The 22,988-nt window shown below is 41.5% G+C and overlaps 1 protein-coding gene across 15 annotated transcripts in view; it reads left to right on the top strand.

The window, feature by feature from the left end:
• The first annotated feature begins 822 nt into the window (after positions 1-822).
• The window catches only part of RAPGEF6 (Rap guanine nucleotide exchange factor 6), a 232,601-nt gene continuing 210,435 nt past the window's right edge, over positions 823-22,988 (top strand). For 11 of the 15 annotated variants that reach the window (XM_037906909.2, XM_037906912.2, XM_037906907.2 and 8 more), the window contains exon 1: positions 823-2,712. In XM_037906909.2, the coding sequence (XP_037762837.1) occupies positions 2,644-2,712 (69 nt within the window). In that variant the 5' untranslated portion in view covers positions 823-2,643. The remainder of the gene's footprint in view (positions 2,713-22,988) is intronic. The other 4 variants (XM_043521414.1, XM_037906902.2, XM_043521416.1 and 1 more) reach the window with 4 other exon arrangements.

The following is a 22,988-nucleotide window of genomic DNA, read 5'->3' as shown; positions in this document are numbered from 1 at the left end:
CCTGTCAGGGTGGTTAAGCACTGGAATAAATTGCCTTGGGAGGTTGTGAAATCTCTGTCACTGGGAATTTTTAAGAGCAGGACAGACGAACACCTGACAGGGATGGTCTAGATAATACTTAGTCCTGCCACGAGTGCAGGGGGCTGGGCTAGATGAACCTGTGAGGTCCCTTCCAGCTCTATGATTCTAGGATGTGCTAAGAGAGATATAAAACCAGCCTTGTTGCTTGTGAAAAATCCTCTAGCACTTTTGAGCGATGGGGGTGCTTTAGTCTGAGGCCGCCGCCCGCATCCCCATTGAGTAGCGGTGTTCCCGGTTTTCCCTTGCAGCATCCATTCAACACAATATTCTCCACGGCCCATCCTCACCTATTCTCACGCCCCGTTACTCCCTAGCGGCAGCTGCAATTCAAGGGCGGGCTGAACAGATTTCGGTGTGCTTAGTCCGGGATCCCTGATTTGGGGGGGGGGGGGGGGGGGGGGGGGACGAGGTCTGCAATGTAACAGTAGGTCACTGACAAACGAGGCGGAGCGGCAGCGGGCAACACCCTCAGGGCTGCGGCCACCGCCGACAACCCAGGGGTTCTTATCCAGTCTCGCTGTGTGCGGCGCTTTTCTCACCGCCCGGAGCCAGGGGACTCAGAAACCCGCCCCCGCTCCCACCGGTGCAGCCTTGAGGGGGCCCCCAGCAGCCTCACGGTCCTCTTCGGCTACAGCGAAAAACCACAGCCCGGCCCTTCGCCCTTTCCGCGCAGACGCGTAGCCGTTCCAACTGCGCATGCGCGCGCATATCCCCCCCACCCGACCATAAACCCTCGCGATGCTTCCGGGGGGGGGGGCTGTGAGGGAGGAGCTGAGAGCCACCACGCCCAATCACCACCCCTTCCCCACCCAAGGGTCCACCCCCTTCCCACCACCCTTCTCGCTAATACACCGTGTTAGGCGCCCGCTTTCGCTAGGTTTTATCGGGGCTAAATTTCCAATCGAGGTAGACGGCAGGGGAAACCGGGTCCCGGTCGCCTTAGGCTGAATCCTCGGTGGGCCCTTGTATACGCCGGAGAATGGTCTGGGTTCTTCCCCGCGCGCGATACTAATCGCCCGCCCGCTCATTTTCTTCATTGGAGCGAAGGAGATTCACAGATAGTCAGCCAGGGCGCCGGCGGGCTGAGGGAGACCAACTCCGGCCGGTAACTTCCATCCAGCCCGGCCGCGTCCCGAGACTTCACCTCACGTTCGCCGGCGCCGGAGGGGCTGGGACGCTGCCAGGGGTCCCCCGGCGATGGGGAGCCGGGTCGCCTGTGGGGAGCATGTGGCGGTTGCCTCCGTCTCCCCCATGTGCTGCTGCCGTTGAGCTGGGAGCCAGGAGCCCCGAGGAGGAGCCGGCCGCCTGGTGAGCAGCGAGGGGGAGCGGGAACCCCCTGCAACTCCCTCACACGGGCTTCCCCCCCCCCACCGATCCCGCTTCCCTGAGCCCCCCCGCGACTGGCAGCTCCCCGGCGCCTCCGCATGGCCCTCCCCGAGCGACCCTGGCCCCTCGTCGCTGAAACCCTCCTGGCTCCTCGTCAGTGACCCTCAGGCCCCCACGCACGGACGTCTCCGGCCTTTAATCACGGGCGGCCGCCGCCGCCACCCGTGACTGGCCCATAATCACTGGCACCTCACTTCTCCCGACTGACCTCAGGTCCCCTGGTCGCTAACCCTCTCCCCCCGGCGATTGATCCTTTTCTGAATCTCCCCCCATCCCCGACTCACCTACCCCTGATCACTGACCCCCTAATTCCTGGATACCTCCAGTCCACTTCTCTTTAAACCTCCCCCAGGAAGCCCTTTGCCCCCAATTCACCCCACTTCTTCAAACCTTGCCCTTCAAATCCACCCAAGACTGGCCCAGCTACTCCCCCATGCCTTTCCTTTAGCCTGACTCCACTCACCACTTCCTCTAATCCTGACTTCCTTCCCTTTCTCCCCCCCCCCCCCGCCGTACCAAATATTCCTTAAATCCATGTTACCCCCAAATTTGACCTTATCTCTTCCAAAACCTGGACCCTGTCTCTTACAGCCCCAACCCCAAGAACATATGCACCAAGCCACTCAACTGGTTCTCCTTCCAAAAAATCAATAACTACCACCCAGAATCTTCCTGAAAATCAACCCTGCCTTTCCCCTCCCCCTGTTGAGTTTGATGTAGTGATTAGATTCCCCTGTCTTCTGGATTATCTTCCTGGGTGACTGAAGAAACTTTTGCTGCTGGTGCTTCGTCATTTTACTTTTTTTGCACGAAGATTTTTCTGAATGTCATGTGAGATGAAAGGAAGTTTTGGATGTTTGTTTCCAACCTGTGGGAGCTGCATAAGCAAAGGGGAAATGCACCAGAGGAACTGAGCTTCATCTAATTGAGGAAATCTATTATTTGCCAGATACTAATTTCGTTGGACTGCTAAAAAGAACAACACAAGCCTGTCACAAAGTTTACATCCAAATTCAGGGAGGAATGAAGGGGGTTGAAAAAGAAGCTTACAACAAAATCTAAACTTGAAGTTTCCATTGCTTTCCTTTTGACCTGGAAGGGATCACTTCATCCCTCCGCCTCCCAAGTAATAAGCTATTTTTGTGGAATTCATAACTGGAGAATTAAAGTAGTAGAATGACCTCTCCTGTGGATCCCAAGATTAAACAGGCATTGCGAAAAAAACCATCAGAAAGGACTCAAGAGGTAATGCATTTTGCTTTTGCTTTTCACTTGTTTCTTTGCTTGAGTTTTCTTCTGTTACCAGACAGATCAGCAGTTCAGTGGTATATTTTTTTCATTTATGAAAATTGCAATGCTGACACTCATGGAGTGACACTTTTTGTTTTATAAGCAGGAAATATTCCTCCCACTGAGTTTCCCTTTTTGCAAAATAGGGCCTTTCAAACTCAGCAGCATGTAATGCATTTAGGAGACACAAGGCACTTGTGAAATCATGATTTTCAAAATGGATAGCAGAATAATTCAGTGGAATAGATAGACCTTAGGACAGATGTGCAACATTAAAAATGATATTTATTTCAGTCTTGCAAAACTGTCATGAAAAATTACCAGTCCAGACATAATCTACTCACCAACAGCATAATGTAGATTTAAAAAAAAAAAAGACACTTCCCCAGGGAGTGGGAAAGTAGAAATTTGCAAGACTTTTTTACATTAAAACAGTGAGTTCCAATAAAATGATTAGTTTCTAATCAACCATATTTTGGGGATCAACAGACTGTAGAAGAGCAGCATTATGGGATGTTAATTTCCACCATGCAATGTATGTTTGACAGTCTTTGCTTATTAGTGAGCAGTTTGGTTTGTTTGCTTACATTTGCTTTTTTGCCTTACTGCACTTTCCATGTGATCAAGAGTTGAAGAGCAGCATGAAAAGATTCACTCCAGTCCTATGTTTGAATCCTTCTGAAATCGGGAAACATCTGTTCTCCCTTGATACTTCATGAAAAGTGAAATGTCCTAGCCTGATCTCTTTGAGCTAATTATCAAAAGGCTACATGAAGAGTACTGCTACAGAGATCACTTGAGAAATGTGTTGAGGTGGGACAGTGATAAAAAAAAAACCAGGATTAATGCATTTTAAGCGACTTGTGCATCCTTCCAATTTTAATATTTACCTTCCATTGGGAGATTTATTGTCCTCTTACTGCCTCCTCTCCCCCCCCCCACCCCCCCCTGCTTTCTGGTTCCGGAATTAATGATGAGGTACTGTCTGTAAGGGATATGATGATGATATGCATGTTTTTTTGGTTAGTTTGGTAGGTTGGTGATTTTTTTTCTTTCTTGCTGTAACCCTTTGTTGTTCTTCTGCCTTCTTCCAGTCGTGATTTGTAGCATTAGATCCCCACGGACCAATGCTAGGACCAATGCTGTTCAACATATTCATAAATGATCTGGAAAATGAGTGAACAGTGAGGTGGCAAAGTTTGCAGATGATACAAATTACTCAAAATAGTTAAGTCCAAAGCAGACTGTGAAGAGTTGCAAAGGGATGTCACAAAACTGGGTGACTGAGCAACAAAATGGCATATGAAATTGTGTTGATAAATGCAAAATAATACATGTTGGAAAACATAAGCTTTTGACACGGTCTCCCACAATATTCTTGCCAGCAAGTTAAAGAAGTATGGGCTGGATGAATGGACTATAAGGTGGATAGAAAGCTGGCTAGATTGTCGGGCTCAATGGGTAGTGATCAATGGCTCCATGTCTAGTTGCCAGTTGGTATCAAGTGGCGTGCCCCAACGGTCGGTCCTGGGGCCGGTTTTGTTCAATATCTTCATAAATGATCTGGAGGATGGTGTGGATTGCACTCTCAGTAAGTTTGCAGATGACACTAAACTGGGAGGAGAGCTAAATACGCTGGAGGGTAGGGATAGGATACAGAGGGCCCTAGACAAATTGGAGGATTGGGCCAACAGAAATCTGATGAGGTTCAACAAGGACAAGTGCAGAGTCCTGCACTTAGGACGGAAGAATCCAATGCACCGCTACAGACTAGGGACCAAATGGCTCGGCAGCAGTTCTGCAGAAAAGGACCTAGGGGTTACAGTGGACGAGAAGCTGGATATGAGTCAATAGTGTGCCCTTGTTGCCAAGAAGGCCAATGGCATTTTGGGATGTATAAGTAGGGGCATTGCCAGCAGATCGAGGGACGTGATTGTTCCCCTCTATTCGACATTGGTGAGGCCTCATCTGGAGTACTGTGTCCAGTTTTGGGCCCCACACTACAAGAAGGATGTGGAAAAATTGGAAAGAGTCCAGCGGAGGGCAACAAAAATGATTAGGGGCCTGGAACACATGACTTATGAGGAGAGGCTGAGGGAACTGGGGATGTTTAGTCTTCAGAAGAGAAGAATGAGGGGGGATTTGATAGCTGCTTTCAACTACCTGAAAGGGGGTTCCAAAGAGGATTGCTCTAGACTGTTCTCAGTGGTAGCAGATGACGGAACAAGCAGTAATGGTCTCAAGTTGCAGTGGGGGAGATTTAGGTTGGATATTAGGAAAAACTTTTTCACTAGGAGGGTGGTGAAACACTGGAATGCGTTACCTAGGGAGGTGGTGGAATGTCCTTCCTTAGAAGTTTTTAAGGTCAGGTTTGACAAAGCCCTGGCTGGGATGATTTAATTGGGGATCGGTCCTGCTTTGAGCAGGGGGTTGGACTAGATGACCTCCTGAGATCCCTTCCAACCCTGATATTCTATGATAATCCCAACTATATCTACAAAACGATGGGGATAACTCCCCATGTGGTCGCTCAAGAAAGAGATCTTGGAGACTTTGTAGATAGTTCTCTGAAATCGTGCTCAACATGCAGCGGCAATCAAAAAAGCTAACAATGTTAGGAACCATTATGAAGTGATAGATAATAAGGCAGTAAATACATGATACACTCACACCTTGAATACTGTGTGCAGTTCTGGTCACCCCATCTCAAAAAAGACATATTATAATTGAAAAAGGTATAGAGAAGGGCAACAAAAATGATTAAGGATATGGAACAGTTTTCATATGAGGAGAAATTAAAAAGACTGAGATTGTTCAGATTGGAAAAGAGACAACTAAGGGAGGATATGATGGAGGTCTATAAGATTATGAATGGTGTGAAGAAAATGAATAAGGAAGTGTTATTTACCCTTTCATTTAACACAAGAACCAGGGGTCATACAATGAAATTAATAGGCAGCAAGTTTAAAACAAACAAAAGGAAGTACACTATCAACCTATGGAACTCGTTTCAAGGGGATGTTGTGAAGGCCAAAACTATAACTGGGTTCAAAAAAGAATGAGATTAAATCACAGAATATAAGTCCATACATGGTTATTGGCCAGGACGGTCTGGGATGTAACCCCTTTCTCTGGGTGTCTCTGAGCCTCTGATTGTCAGATGCTGGGACTAGTCAACAGGGGATGGATCACTTGATAATGGCCATATTCTTTTCATTCCTTTGAAGCATATGGCATTGCCCACTGTCGGAAGACCGGGTACTGGGCTAGATTGACCATTGGTCTGACCCATTATGGTCATTCTTATGTTTTAGACCTACTTCTAGTATCCAGGGGTAGGCATCTACATTGAATGGTCCTGTTTACAATCAATGAGTTGGTATGCCATGCTGTATTGCTGCATGGGTTTTTTTTTGGGAGCACTTAATGCTTCAGACTTTTCCTGAAAGATGTAAATACTATTTTTCTTGCAGTACTAGCGTAAAATATTTGAAATACTCTTTTATATTCAGCCCAAGATTTTTTTTGGCACCACTAATTATTACAGAACTCTCTGGGGCAGTTTATAAAAGCATCTTGAATAACATGTTTCTAAAAACATAAATTGAAACTAACCCAATAAATATTACATTAATCTTATCAAATTAAAAATTATATTCTGTAAGTATGCCAAGGCCCTGATCCGGCTTTTGGGCTGGCCTCTGTGGATCCCCAATGACTGCAGTAGAGCTATTTGCAGGTGAAGGGTTTGGTGGTGTGATTCTGATTCCAGAATCGGGGCCTAATTTCTTAGCCTATGTTACTAATAGTTTAAATGTGATTTAAAAAGTAAAAGAAACAAATACCCAACTAGTTAATTTGTCACTGACCTTGATCTTGTAAAGATTTATTCCAGGATCGACAATGTTTGGCACGCGGCCCGCCAGGGTAAGCCCCCTGGTGGGCTGGGCTAGTTTGTTTACCTGCCGCGTCCGCAGGTTCAGCCAATCGTGGCTCCCACTGGTCACGGTTTGCCACTTCAGGCCAATGGGGGCTGTGGGAAGTGGCGGCCAGCACATCTCTCGGGCCGTGCCAGGGGGCTTACCCTGGCGGGCCGTGGGCCAAACATTGCCGATCCCTGATTTATACACTTGTTTTATAATGGGACTACTCATTCTTAAAGTGTGCTTAAATCTTTGTAAGACTGGGGTCTACGTTCTTAATATTTTTCATGTCTCTCAGTATGGACAATGAAAATCAATGAAATCTATTTCACTTTCTTACTGGGACAGTGCTGGCGTTTTGAACAGTACACATTTTTTAAATAACAGATTTCACAGAATTTTTAAAAATTGTTGAAGCAATTCTGTTAGGCTTGGTTTTATAAGAACTCATTTTTACAAAAAAATGTTACTGTCAAATTTAAACTCGATAGTGTCATTAATCAATTTTTGTAAAAAAAATCAAAATTACACTATAACTTTTTCTCTTAGGCCCTGATTTTGCAATTAAATGCATCGTCTGCCCGCCCACATGGCAAGATCAAAGCCTCATTTGTTAGCACCTAATCTCCTGTGTCAAAAGTGGTATTATTGATACAGAAAAGTCTCTTTGGAAAACTCATATCTAACAGACAACTAATCTGCATGTTAATTTTCATACGTGAGTGGCTCTGCTATCCAAATTAAGATAGTTATTAGCAATTTTGCCAGAAAGTTACTATTCTTATATTTTGTAAATAGAAATAGAAAAACATTTTTTTTTTTTTTAAGTAAAATGTATACAATTTACTTGAAGAAGCTATTGTTGTTCTGATGATGTCGCATAGTAGAGACATATTGTGTTCAACTCATGAGCAAGGTTTTCATTCCTGATTGTGCAGATTCTTGTGATTGTAAATCTCTGTGCTGGAGCAAGATTTCATTCTTGTCGTAACATTCCAATTCCTGTTAATTGTCTAATATACGTAACTTGTGTGCTAACATGTAGACACTTGATTCCTGTTTGAGTAGGTACTTTATGCATTAATATTTTTAATTTCCTTGTGATAAACATTATAACCTGCTTTTGAGATATCAAATTAATAATTATTTTGATAATCTGCTGGAGATACTTTTGTATTGGTGGTTCTGTTATACTAAGGTATTCCTCTCTTGTATTGCCAACCTAAAGATAGTATGGACCACTTATTCCATATTCATGGCAATTTGCATATATGAAGCAAAGCAGGCTGCTGCTTTGTCTGTCGTGTGGAAAATCTTTTAAAATGTCTGTTCCTAGATTTAGTTTACTAAACATGAGATATTACTTGGAACCTTGTTTTATCCTGTGTTTTGACTAAGATGGGAAGGTCTTGTGATCAAGAGTGATCAGTTGATAGGCTGTCATGGAATGATTAAGCACAGAAGCTTATTTGCATTGTGACACACAGTTTATTGTCATGGGGGCAGATCCTCCGCTCGAGTGATTTGTTATTGAAACTACTTGTTCCTCCTCCCTCTCCCCCGCCCCCTGATACCTGACAGTTTATTGACAAACTGTAATCGACAAACATTTACTTTACAGTATTTTAAATGTGTATAAAAACTTAAATATTTTGAAATCTGAGTATATAAAAGAACTTGAGGGAAGGATTTGCTGTTCTTCTAATACTCCAGGCATGGTTATCTTACTGATAGCTTGGTATTAAATAGGGGAATGTTTATACATGCAGAACCCTTAACTTTTACAAACAGAGGTGATGGTATTTGATGGGTTTCATGTAGTGCCTTAGCTCTTCAGTGTAATATATCACTGTGTATATTTTACATGTGTTACTAATGTATATATTGAACAGTGTGGTTTGAGGATATTTTAAAAGAAGGAATTGTCATTTGCTCAAACAAATTGAGGGTGTGTGAGTGTTTACATCAGTGTATACAGCATCATTAAAGGTCTCTTACTTGTTTGAGTCCCTGAATCCCTTGTCTGATCCATACAAGAGCTGTGATAATGTTCTGTGATGGAGAGTTGCTTAACGGCTAAAGATAATGTCTGAGCTGGCAGGGTAAGATATTAATTTAAATACGAGGTAACTTATGCTAATAGTCTTCTTGCTCTCACTGTCTTCTCTTTTCAATGGACCCTGTTCCCTCTTTCTGCACAGATATTTGAATGACTTTGTTCTTGTTATGGATTCCCTCCATAATGGCAGATTGGACTTAATTTGCCTTTGGAGACTTAGACTAGTTTGTAATTTAAAAGAACATAATATGACTCCTTTTGTACTATGTTCTGTTTCTGTATTTTTGGGGTGTGTGTGTGTGTGCTAATGTTAATACTCCTATTATTTGGAAACAAACCCTGTTTTTCTTCTCCTCCTCCTCCCTCCTCCCCCTCCCCTTTTTTTAAGACAATGGAAGGAAAAAAATCACACTGTAATCTGCTCAAGAATTGTATTAATAAAGCTGTCCGAGGGAAGTGTCAGGATATATTGGCTTTTCAATACATAAGAAATATTTTTGCATTAATCTGAATCATGTAATTGTACAGCATATCCAGATATTTTAGTGTACCCAGACACTACAGTGATGGGCACTATAAAATGGCTGTAATAAATAAATAAATATAAATTACTGCTGGCAGCATAACAGAGACTCTGTTGTACTGCAGCACAGCTGAGACAAATAGAAGAGAACATCTGCTTCTTGTTTCTAGAAATAACTGGTATTTTAAAGTAGTTTTTTCATGCCTCTATTAATTTTTGGTAAGCTTAGGAGGTGAAATATGGGAGTAGTATTTGTTAAAATCCATTTTTTGAGTACTTTATTTGAAAGCTATATGGCTCACAGCACTTAACAGGGTCTATGTTAAAAGGCTATTTAATAACTTAATTTGTCTGAATCTCTGCAAATAGTACTGGACATTCACAAATGTCTTATAAAACTAGAAAGAAACCTTTTGTGCTAACTTAAATTACAGCTTCTGGTTTGTATTTAATAAAAATTCTAATGTTAGTATCTGGGCCTCATGAGGGAAATATGATTCCGGCCATCTTTTTTTTTTTTTTTTTTTTTTTTTTTTTTTTACTCCTATGTCTTGCTTTGCCCTCCTCTTGTTAAAGAGTGTGATGTGCCAATTCTAATCTGTCTTCTTAAAACCTTTTTTATGGAAATGAGAATTTTGGTCAAAAACTGAAAGAAGGGTAATAATAATTTAGTGCAAAAATATCTCACTTCTGGATGCAACATATTGTAGCCGTGCTGTTTTGGTATTCTTAATCATAGAAGCTGGCATTTAAAGTATATGTTGGGAACCTACTACAAAGGTAAACTCGCCATATCAGGAGTCCCCCCACAACTAGTCCCCCCACAACAAGTAGTAATATGACTAGTTCTGAATCCTGATCCTGCAAATACTAGGGTACATGCTTATCAGTGGGACTACTCACAGTACCTAAAGTTAAGCACGTGCCTAAGGGTTTGTCTACATGGGGAAATTGACTAGCCCAGGTATAGTAAGAATAGCTATTCCAGGATAACTCCCCATGTGGTCACTATAACTGGAATCATTACACTGCTTTGAAAGTTTATTCCCTTATAACTACCCTACTCAATTTCCTGGTGTAGACAAGCTGAATCTCTTCACATAGCTGCCCCCTTCATCGAGCCTATTTCTTGAGGCTGAGAGCTAAGTCCAAGATTTGGCCCACTAGAAGTTATTGCACAAAATTCTGACACAACATTTTTTTTTGAATGCTTCTTTAACATCTTTCAGGCTGGTAATCAATATTAACCCAAATTTAGCACTGAAATTGATAATATGCAAGATGCATCCTTCTCTTCATTACATTCTCTCTTAAAACCTTAAAAATGCCAAACAAAATATATAAACTTCATATTTAATTGGCTTTTAACTTGAAAGCATGTGAGCCTGCAACCAAAAGGTTTCATAACTAATACAAATTAACAGCAGTGACTGCAGCTTTCCAGGGATTAAATCTGTTCAGATGGATATCCATTTAGTAATTCGCAAGGCTGCGTACTTGGACCTTTGAAAACAAATTTTGTAATCAATGCATAGTTTATCAGTAAGTCAAGGAAGAGATTGCTAACAGGGAGTGATATGTTGACAGTTTGCTACTAATAAATACCTGGCAGCAGAGTTTTATACCATGAACACATTATCAGAGCAGAGAATGGCAATAATTGATCTTTGGAGTCACACGGACGTAAGCACTAGTGCTCATACGTAGTCTTGCAATAATAAATACTTCTTATTTTTCTCTGAGTGATGTTAGTAAAACATTAGGAGTGTAGCCCTGAGAAAAGCCTAGAGGGCAGAGCTTTTAGGGCTGAGTGCTGTCTGAAAGGGGCTTACGTCTATGAGAAAAGAAGCTCTTGTTGTTTGATTCCTGCTGTGTTCAGGGAAACAGAACCATGATGGGGCTTGCCACCATCCCAATCAGGAGAAGGCTAATGAGCATCTTTGGTTCTAAATAGGTGCACCTGCAGAGCCTGCTCTGCATGGAAGAAGCAAGCTTAAAAGGGAGAACTTGTCACTGGAAGGGGTGGCAACCAGTTGGAATACTGCTATGCCTCAGAGTTAGCTGACTCTTGCAACAGAGTTGCTGAGAGGAAGACGGCTTGTAAACCTCCACCGCCCACAAGGACTCACCAGACCAGATTCAAGCTGATCTCCGCAGGGAAGAATTGAAGATAAACTCTGACCCACTGTTTAGCTGTATTAACCATATATGTAACCACCATAAATAAGCCAGACCCCTATCAATGCTCTTAAATGAAAACTCAGAGACTGAACATTCCCTTAATTGGAAAATCCCCATGCCTGTGAATCCAGAAAGACTAGAGCAAGGTTGCCAAAGGGAAAAAGGACTTTGGAAGATAAGCTGAAAACACCCAAGCGGGACCAGGTGAAGTCTCTGCCTGTCACAAGGGCTTTGTACATTCCTCTTAAATAAACAGGATTGCATCAAAGGAACATCTGAGCTTATCACCAATTTCTCCTCATTGGAATAACTTATAAGATCCTGAATCTTTGGTGAAATGCATGAGTCAAAAGGGGTAACAGTATTATCTCCCTTCTATGTCATGGGAGAAATAAAAGCAGAAAATTCAAATGTTTTGCTGAAAGGGACATGGTGAACTAGTAGCTGAATTTTGGAAAACAAATACTTGGGAGTTTCTGTGCTTTGTCCACTATGCAGCTGCTCTGTATTCTGAATGTTAAGTAGAAAAACTAACATTGAATATTAACTCTGAAAAGGAACAAATTCCTTAGCACCCTTGATTCCTGGAATTATTATATCAGATTACCATTGGTACAATGTACAACCATAGGAGCAATCTAGTAAATGAGTTCAGGATGATAGTCTCAGTTCTCTCTTCATACTGTCTTGGCACATCTTGAAGTTAGTGACTGACACAGCCTTTAAGACTTTCCATGGCCAGATCTAGTGAGAATTAGGTGTATAGGGAAAATGTTGTTGCCTACCGAATGGGACGGTTCTGGGAATTTAACGATACACAGTCAGCATCTGGTTTTAACCAATAAAATCAAAGAGATTCTTCCTTAGCTTCATTTTCTCTTGCTCCCAACTAAATAAGGGAATTTAATGCCCATAAGTAGTGCTGCATTGGCAACCCTAGAGGCTGAAGCATAGTCTAGTCAATAGGACATTAGACTGGGGCTCAGTAAACCAGATTCTGTTCCTGCCTCTGCCACTAACCTGATATATTACGACTTCACCTGTCTGTGCCTCTGTTTTTCCTCCTATCCTAATCCTAGTTCATTTGTAAGCTCTTTGGGTAAGCAATTCTCTCTTGCCATGTGTTTGTACAGTTGCCTAACAAAAAGGGGCCCCGATCTTAGCTTGGGCCTCTAGATGCTATTGTAGTATAAATAATTAAGTGGCTCATCATGGACAGTGCAAGTGCCTCACCAATATTCCTCAAGGCAGCTCAGCTTCCATGGCCCATTCATTCCTTGACTTCTCTGAGATGGCCAGCAAAGGTGCTTATTATGGTGGATTATGTGACTCTTGTCCATTAGAATTTCTAGGATAAAATATTGAGACCACTGTGTGACTATTGGTTAGTAGTGGCTTTTGTTTAGTGTCCACCTGAATAGAATTCAAAACTGGCTCCATACTGTATTACCAGTTGCCTGATCCATCCAATCCCCTGATTTCCACTCCTCCCCCACCTTCAACTGATCTCTGGGTTTGAAAATCATCTTTATACTTGACATGCATTAAACTGTTCTTCCTTTTGCAGTCGTACTTTGGAAAGACTGATGAAATAACACTTTCTGAAAGACACATTAGGATAGTATGCAAAGCTGAACATGACTCTTCAAGTACTGTATATACTCAGTTGCCTTTTACTCAGTTTAAAGTATGAAAATGTCCTACTCCATGTTCCAGTCCAAAACCTCTAAAGAATTGTTAAATGAGACCTTTTCCTGTTTAACTGTAACAAAATATCTGAAATCATTAATATCACCACTAATTACACTTTGTCACATATTTATAAGTGAAACTATTTTAAGATCAACTGAAGTATAATTGAGCTTAGAACATATTATGTTTTATAAAAAGTTTGTCTTCAAATATAAGATTTGTAATGGCTTGATGATGGAACTTTAACTAGAATAGTGATCGCTATATTTTGCGACATTGACTGTTCACGGAGTACTATTTTTGAATGGAGAGATTGGAAGACTTCCTAGCATTCACCGTTGGATTAATTTAGCTTAGAGACGCACATCAGTATTATTTTTGTGAGTCTTGGACAAGTACAATATTCATAAATGAAAGTATTAAAAAAAAAAAAGGACTTGTGGCACCTTAGAGACTAACCAATTTATATGAGCATAAGCTTTCGTGAGCTACAGCTCACTTCATTGAATGCATCTGATGAAGTGAGCTGTAGCTCACGAAAGCTTATGCTCAAATAAATTCTTTTTGCGAATACAGACTAACATGGCTGCTACTCTGAAACCTGTCATTAGTGGTTTAAGGAACTGTCATGGACAAGCACGTTATTTAATTTTCAGTTGGTCTACCAAAGTTATTGTCTACGTTAGCACCTTGAACAAGTATGAGTAAGCAGTATTGAGAATTTTGAAGCTGCTGCATGTTTGGGGTTGCTTTTAAAATATATGTAGCACCAGTCTCCATATGAACTTCTTCCGTTTAGAAGTTGTTTTTAAACAACATTCAGAGTTTGGAGGAGGGACAAGGCAACTTAAATAGAAATAGTGTGCCTTTTAAAAACAATTTTTTTAAATAAAAAAATCTCCTACAGTGGTGTGAACCCAAACTGTAAAATGTGTGTGAAAATCAGAGGAAAAACTTACCACTTCACTTACACTTTCAAGCTGGGTGAAATGCCAAAAGTAAACCAGTACCATAAACTCTTAAAAAGTAAATGACACTTTCAGCAATATTTATTTATCACCTAAGTTGGTACTGGTAACACAGGAACACGGCTTAGAGAGTTCTCTCATGTGATGGTCACTGTTCTGGGAGTTTTCCCATCCCCATGGCAACAGAGGCCTGAACAAGACTTGCTCATTGGCTAGAGACTTAGCTTTTCTTTCCAGGAAAATTGAATGTCTTCAAAAATAACTTTTCATGATTGTTGTGATTTTTAACATGCAGTCCTTACTGAATCACAAGAACATCTCAAACTTCTCTTCAGTTGCATTTCCATGATGCCTCCTCACATGGATTTCTGCTTTTTTGCCTGCTTGGATTCAGAGGCAATTCTACAGCTGTCAATCACAGACCCACAGAAGGCACAAGTATTTGTGTAAACTAAACAAGTGTGAACACAGGAGCAGAACTGAGGGGTTTTTAACTTTTCTTTTGATGTTGCAGCATAGAATTGTTTTACCTTTTGGCCCACAAACCAGCAGAAAAATAGACATACTACTTCCACCACTGTGATAAATGCTCTTTGATTTTGTGCATAGGATCTGAAAGTGCTATTTTCTCTTCTAGAAGAATAGAGACTTGTCAGACTCTGTAGATGACCTATAGGAGAAGTTGAATTCCCCTTACATTTCCATCCGACACCAAAGGGTCAGCCAGAATGAGCTGGTGAGCATGCCTCTCAACATCCTACGCCCACTGCTCCTCTCACATCACCATTACACTGATTCCTTCATGCATTGGAAAACCTGCAGCTATATAGGATTGTGTTTGTGTGAGAAGGCCTCAAATTACTGTGCATTACTAACTCTAGCAACAATAGTATGTGTGTAGGCATTATTTGTAGCATTTTCAGGGTTTGTACTTAGTGAGTCACTAAGCTACAGAAGACAAGGTAAAAAGCAATGTATGCTTCCATGCTTGCTTGTCTGCTGAATGTGATTTCCAAGTCTGATTCATTAAAATTAGATGGTGAGTAACCATATGGTTTCATCACAGGAAATAAGTGGACAGATTGCTGCATGCATCGTCTTGTAGCTTTTAACATCTAAAAAGTTTCTGCCTCAGTATTCCTTAAGGTATATATTCTGTTAAGAGTGCCAAAAAATAATGTTTAGATAATTTAAATTTTTAAATAAGCAAGTGTGAGAAGCAGCAATATTAATAAAAATGACTAGTATGAGAAGTGTTGCAAGTTAGCCACTCTCACAGCTTCCAGCAATTCTAAATCCAATCTGTAATGGAATTCAAGAGTCTGTATTTTAAACTATAGTGCATTGAGGTTTTTTTTATATATGAAAGAAATATCTATTTCATTGCGTTGCCTGATTCTATTTCTGCACAATGAGGAAATTTGCTTAAAGGAAAAGTTATTTTATTTTTTTACAGATGAAATTCCGTAAATTTTAAGCTCCAATTTCAATAGGCAATCAGTGAGGCACTAAACAATTACTCTGACCACAGGTAACACCACTGCAACTAGGTTTGCATGACTTACGGTTATTTTTTAGATTCTATCTGGAAGGTGCCCAAAATAGTCAGAGATTTGTGGTGGAAATCTCATCTCTTTGTTCTAGATTGAGAATCTCTCTCATGCCATAAGATTGATTAAAAACTATGTATCAATGGCATGCATTTGCTTTTCTTAAAATTTATATTAGTATCATTGAACTTGGTGGAAAATGCTTGTGTAGCTGTGCAAAAAACTTGAAAGCATAAGTGATTTCCTGCTGAAATTTTGCACCAGTGTGCTTAATTTTTTGAAGGTGCTACAATGTTTTCTATGTAAATAGTCTTACATTTAAGTTGTGACTTGACAACTTAGAAAAGCCTTTTTGGAAAGTAAATACTGCATTTCATTTCTGCTGTTAAAAGTATTGGAAGCATATGTGTGCTTAGTATAGAGTTTGAATGCTTGGGGCTGCCAGAAATGGAATGATTTTGTTTTCATTGTAAATGATGATTTGCCTTGATATTGTTCCCTGAATTTTTTTTGAAAATCATTTACTTTCTAATGAGCAGTTGTAGTCACGTATTAAAGGCAATTTCCCTTTGTTTCTAAACATAAACAATCTGATAACATTATTTCTGAATCTGTTCAAGAGTAGTTGCCAAGATTGCTGTGCATAGTGTGAGATAATTAAGATACACTCCGGAGTTCTTGAAATACACTTTACAGCAGGGGTGGGTAAACTTTTTGGCCCGAGGGTCACATTAGGGTGCAAAACTGTATGGAGGGCTGGGGAGGGATGGCTGTGCCTTCCCAAACAGCCTGTCTCCTGCCCCCTATCTGACCCCTCCCACTTCCCACCCCATGACAGCTCCCCTCAGAACCCCTGACCCATCCAACCCCCCCTGCTCGTTGTCCCCTGACTGCCCCCTCCCGGGACCCCTGTCCTTAACTTCCCGCCTCCAGGACCCCATCCCCTATCCAAACCCCCTCTGCTTCCTGTCCCCTGACTGCCCCGCCCCCTAGCCACACCCCTGCCCCCTAACTGCTCCCTGGGATCCCACCCCTTATCCAACCGCCCCTGCTCCCCTGCCCCTTATCCAACCCCCCGCCCTGGCATGGCCCCCTTACCATGCCACTCAGAGCAGCATGTCTGGCAGCCACGCAGCCCGGCCGGAGCCAGACATGCTGCTGCACAGCCCTGCTTGAGCGCGCAGCCCCGCTGCCCAGAATGCTGCCCGCGCGGCATTGTGGTTGTGCGGGAGGGGGGACAGCAGAGGAGGGGCCAGGGGCTAGTCTCCCCGGCCGGGAGCTCAGGGGCCGGGCAGAACAGTCCCGTGGGCCGGATGTGGCCCGCAGGCCGTAGTTTTCCCACCTCTGCTTTACGGTTTTTAAATCTGACACTTCTGTGCAGATGAACTTCTCGTTTGACAGAAGTTGTCCCTTCTGCTAGAAAGTAGTGTTTTATTTTTCTTGAACTCTATGTTCATCTTTATTGTATTTGCATGTTAGATTATACCTATTTCTAAGTTAACAGGTATAGTTTCTTTTGGAAACCGGAAAGTTTGATATATTTGATATACGTAGGTGTCCCATAAAACAAATATTAAACTAAATACATTGGCTTAATGAAAATCCTCACAACCTCACTTGGATTCTTAATCATTTTGTCATAAACTACTCATGAATGTCAGAGTTCCAAATAATTCTATAGTCTTTTTCCCCTTTCAGCTCCCGACCCTCTTCTCCTGAGCTAGCTTCTGAACATACAACAGTGAGATCTTACATTACAGCCCTGGTTTCTGGCTGAAAGGTTTACTGATGAGGCAGTTCCTTTTTGGCTTTCGGAAGGCAGAAGGTGTATGTGAAGAACTTAAACCCTTTCTCCTATATGGCAGCATGTAAAGTCTATTGCTATAAAAAAGCTAGTCCTACTCTGGCTTCTAGTTACTCTTCCTGAAGAGTAAAAATCCAGGATAACTTCTGACTTCTTAAATTGGTTATGGTACTTTATTTTATCATCTTCATAGTACTCCATGGCACCATGCACTTACAGAAATTATCAGGTCACAAATGCAGCAACCAGGTTTCCAAGGTAGATAAAAAGAAATCATTTATTAAATTTTTAAGATCACTGTTTAAAAGTAACTCAGACTTTTTATTTACATTTTGCTATTTCCCATTTTATAGTCTTAAATTGCTGGATGTTTTGTACTTTTTGGTTAGTTTACTAATTGTGAGTAGAATTTCAAATATTAGATGTCTTTTAGTTAGAAATTTCTTTGCAGAAATGTTAACCTATACTGCAAAAGATAAGTCCAAGGCTTTCTTAACAACCATACTAAGAGAACATTCTGGAGACATGGGAGTTGTAGAAGAAGGGTGGGGGAAGGTGTGAGAGAGATGGGAGTGAATGTCAAATACTCTTGGCATTTGGATCTGTTGCCAAAGGAGAGGAACTGCCTTTTTTGTCCCATCCTTGTCTCTGAAGTCTGAACAGATTTGGAGTTGGGGAGGGGGTTGATTCCTCAGAGAAAAATGGAATCACAGTCCCTTTATGTATGAATAAAAATGTATCATTTTTCACTGTTTTTTTTATAAAGGAAATATTTCCTTATTTATGTAGTAGATCAAATATTTTTTTAAATAGGCTGTGTGTATAGGACAGAAACAATTTTTCCATAACATCTATTTTTAACGAATTGATTCATAGGCTTGTAGTAATCGGTGTAAGTATGGGCTCAGTGTCAACTTTTACTACAACTAGAGAGAGACAACAGGATGTGCTGTCATAAGAAATGTTATGTTTCTGTTACAGTGCTCCCCAAGAAGCAGAATTCTGCCAGGCATATTCTCATAAAAAATAAATTGGCAGTTTACCCAAAGCTCTTCTTAGAGCATTTGTCTGCATAGGTTCTAGTGTGGATATGTGCACCCTATGTGCACGAGCACAGAATCTTTTAGCCAGTGCCATCCATTGGGGCTGTGCATGCGCCCTGTATGTTCTCATGACTCCCTCCAGAGGGTATAAAGAACAGAACAGCCCCAGCTGCCACCTATTTCATTCTTGCTTCCATTGGCAGTGAGATAGAACTACACAACATCCATTTGCTTCCCTGTACAATGTTAGATTAGGTTTAGGCTTTAGTTAAGTGCCTGTGTGGTGTCTTCATATTGTTTTGTTGTGTAAGAGCAAAACACACAAGTTGGTTAGGAAATATTGTCTGCAAGAAGTGGTGGTGGCGGTGGGGGTTGCCTCAGAGTGAATTTTAGCACAGCAGATCTAGCTCTTTACAAATGTCTGTTTGTCTTGGATGCATGCATATCTGAGATGAGTGAATACTACTCTATTTTAACAGAGGAACAAATTCTCACAGAAAGTTTAGTGACATCACCACAGCCACAGAAGAATCTGGCAGTGTTTTGATTGGGAGGCATTTCCTAGTTCTCAGTTCTGTTCCTAACCCATAGGTTAGACTCTATCTAGGGTTTACTGAGTTGTCTTTCCTTAAGGCCAAAGGTGACAGTGGCTGCTCAACACAGGAGCTGGCTTCTCTGCAAATTCCAGCTAAGAGAGAGGTTATGGCCTTAAACCCATAAGCAAGATCTTTGACAACATGGTTCCACAAAGCTATGATCAGATTTGTTGCCCTCTCAGAAATGGATGTTCTGGTGCCCATGTTTTGACAAACACTGAACACCTAGTTGTATGAACCTTTACATTTTAGATCTCCCAAATCAGAGGCCTGCATTCTTCATGGCATCTCTGATCAGCACTGTGTTGCTAATGCTGACTTTCTTTTGTTTTTCTAAGCCTCATTTAAAGCACTCAAAGATAAATACCTGAATAATTATGTAGACTCTACAGTCAAGTACACTTGTGCTAAGGGGAAAATCTTTTGATATTGGATCTTCCGGTTTTGTCAGCATTCCTGGTAAGAATACACCTGGAAAGTACTTAACTAGTCCATTAAAGTCTGCTCATTTCAATGAGACGCTAATCCATTACAAATGTGCTACTTTCTTGAAACAAAAACAATTTTCTTTAACATGTGTAGTTTTGCCATGCTTGATCTTAACAGAGAGCTCAAGAACACTGTGTGTGCATGCGCACACACTTCTCTTGACAAAAATGGTGGATTTGTGATTTGTATTTATTATCATAGTTTCCTGAATAAGAGTAGGAATCCTTCAACTCTTCAGATGCAAGCATCACCACCGCAGGATCATTATGCTGTGACCTTTATTGGACCATTCTGTTCCATGTTGCCGATCTTGGTTTTCAGCACTGTGTACGTGTCCTTTTGTTTTTCATTTGAATTGATAAGTTGAAAGTCTGTTTGCTAGATGAATTCATTGCCTTGTTTCTAAGAAAAATGTACTTGGGCTGTTCATTAAAATCCACTTTCAGCAAATAACTGTTATATGTCTTCGTTCAAAAGCAGAAATGTTCCTTATAGTTCTGTCTGAGACTACTGAAAAAACACTTGAATATAAGAATTGCCATAATGGGTAAGATCAAAGGTCAGTCTAGCCCAGTATCTTGTCTTCTGACAGTGGCCAATGCCAGGTGCTTCAGAGGGAATCAACAGAACAGGTAATCATCAAGTGATCCATCCCTAGTCACCCATTCCCAGCTTCTAGAAAACAGGCTAGGGAGGGACACTATTGTTGCCTATCCTGGCTAATAGCCATTGATGGACCTATCCGCCATTAATTTATCTAGTTCTTTTTTGAAACCTGTTATAGTCTTGGCCTTTACAACACCCTCTGGCAGAGTTTCACACGTTGACTGTGAATTGTGAAGAAATACTTCCTTTTGTTTGTTTTTAAACCTGCTGCCTATTCATTTCATTTGGTGACCCCTAGTTCTTGTGTTATGAGAAGGACAAAATAACACTTCCTTATTTACTTTCTCTATACCAGTCATGATTTTATAGACTTCTTATCATATCCTCTCTTAATCGCCTCTTTTCCAAGGTGAAAAGTCCCAGTTTTATTAATCTCTCCTCAGAATAAGAAGGTCTGATGTGACCTCTTATAGGATAAAATTAAATATCACTGAAAAAGCTTTGCATTAGTTGTTGGACCAATCTCTGGGGTACCATGCTTCAGATTAATGTTGGTTTTGAGAGAAGTGAGAAGTTGAGCATGTTGCATAGGGTCCATATCTTTTGACTCCCACCTCACGTTTCCCCCGCAGTTTGCATCCTTAACAGCCTCTGAGTTTTTTGGTGTTTGGTGGTGCGCTGTGTGGAAAGTAGAGAGGTGGAGCATAGGTAGCTGCATTATCTGGTAGACAGAGCACAGGATTAGGAGCCAGAAATTCCTGAGTACTGATACAGTCTGTGACCTTGGTCGCATTGGTTGCCGTTTACCTGTTTTCTCCATCTGTGAATTGGTGATGCTTGCTTAACTTCCTTTGGTTAGGATTACTTTTGCCTATAAAGTAGTCAGTGATGACCATCAAGTATTCTATAAATGTGATTGGCAAGGGAGTGGGTGCAGAGTACCTCAGTTTACACCTTTTCAACTGATTAGATTTCAAGCTGAGTGTCTTTTTAATTATTTGGGTATATGTATATGAAGAATGCAGTTCTTAGTTTGCATCCTGAAACTTGTGTGTGTAACATCAGGTCATGGTATGTGTGATGCTGGCAGACTAGGTGCCAGCTCATGCCAAGGCCCCTATGCCTCATCTGAACACTGACCAATACATACTTGGAAATCAGTCTGGCTCACCTGTGTGTTATCATTGTTAAAATAGATCTTAAGTTTATAAGAATGTGTTTAGACTTTATGAAATGCTTGTAGGATGCTGCAGGTATTAATCTCATTTATAACATCTGTACCCCCATATTATTAGGTTATATTAAGTGTTTACAATGTAAACCTCTGTAACTGTGTAACTCACCAAATAGGAGGTAACATAAACTAATATAAAATGCTGGCTTCCTACAGGATGTGATAGGTTCTGCCCACAAGAAGGCCTGTTGAAAACAAATGAGTCTTTGTGAAACATCAAAGAACAAAGATTTTAACTGGATTCTTCTCTTCCCCCCCCCCCCCCCCCCCCCACCCCCCCGAATGAAGAGTAGATGTGCGCTGAACACACCCCATCAGCTGGAAATCTGGGAGGAAGTGAATAAAAATTCCTTACAAGAAGAAACGAGATTCTTATGCTGCTTGGACTCTGAGGGACAAGTATTACCAAGCATAAGCAAAAGATCCCCAGTGTTTGGCTTGCGTTAGCCCTAAAGGACATATAGAGTTTGCTTATTACAGCAGTTTCTATCACCTTTTGGACCCTAAGACTGTAACTCATTTGTGTGTGTATGTTTACCTGCTTTAACCTTGTAAATAACTCTATTTCTTTCCTTAAATTAACTAAAGATTTATTAACTATTATACGATTGGATACAAGCACTGTCTTTGGTGCAAGGTCTAAGGCGCAGTTGACCTGGAGTAAGTGATTGACTCTTTTTGGGGGCCTCTGCGTAACCTGAATATTGTTTTGACTTTTGCTGTAAGGGACCGTCTGTTACAAAGGCAAGCTTGCCTAGGTGGCAGGAGAGACTGTAGTACCCAAGGGACTGTCTTCGACTGCATGGTTAGGCTGCTATAGTTCTGAGGGGCTTACACTTGATACTTGGTTGGTGAAATCTAAGTGTAGATTTCACAACCAGTTTGGGGTTTATGCTCTGCTTCTTAACAGTTTGCCTTGAGGTTGGTACTCATGCTCTTGAGCCAATCCAGACAGCTTGGCAGTATAGAAGAGTTGAGAACCACTGAAGTGGAGCATGCCATACTTAAGAACAGCAAAATTCTGATTTTCAAACTTCTGGTAATGTGGTTTGTATTTATCTGTTTATAATGGTAGGGTAGATATTGTTCGTTGGTTTTTTGGTGCTGGTGAAGCTAGTGACTCTTCCTGTTAATGAATTTTATCCTATTTTTGACTGTGTGTGAGAAGAGATTTTAGCTGGAGTGGCTTCAGTAGAATTATGATTATACAAAATCTGGACTGCGTTTCTGTTGCACCTGTTGGGAGAGAGAGGGGCTGACTAACATGGCTTTAAGCCACTTTTCTGCTCAGCTGCTACTGCATGAGCTAGAGAGGCTCCCAGCATAATTTAAGACAGCTCTGAAGGCCTAAGTTGTGATAGCTTCATGGGACTGCCCTCTATTCTGCAATGCTATGTGCTGTGTCTATGCCTCCCTATGCCAGGGGAGGAGGATCCTTGGAAGTCAGCTTTACATCTGTCTTCTGCAGTGCTTGCAGAATCCTTCCCAGCTGAGTGTGGTCTCTTTAAGGCCCTTTGAGCTGACATAAAGGGTCTGGAATGCAGGTGAGGAAGATCTTGCCTC

The sequence above is a fragment of the Chelonia mydas genome, chromosome 8, assembly GCF_015237465.2.
Source record: "Chelonia mydas isolate rCheMyd1 chromosome 8, rCheMyd1.pri.v2, whole genome shotgun sequence".
Classification (NCBI taxonomy): Eukaryota; Metazoa; Chordata; order Testudines; family Cheloniidae; genus Chelonia; species Chelonia mydas.
This window is presented reverse-complemented; position numbering and strand designations above follow the sequence as displayed.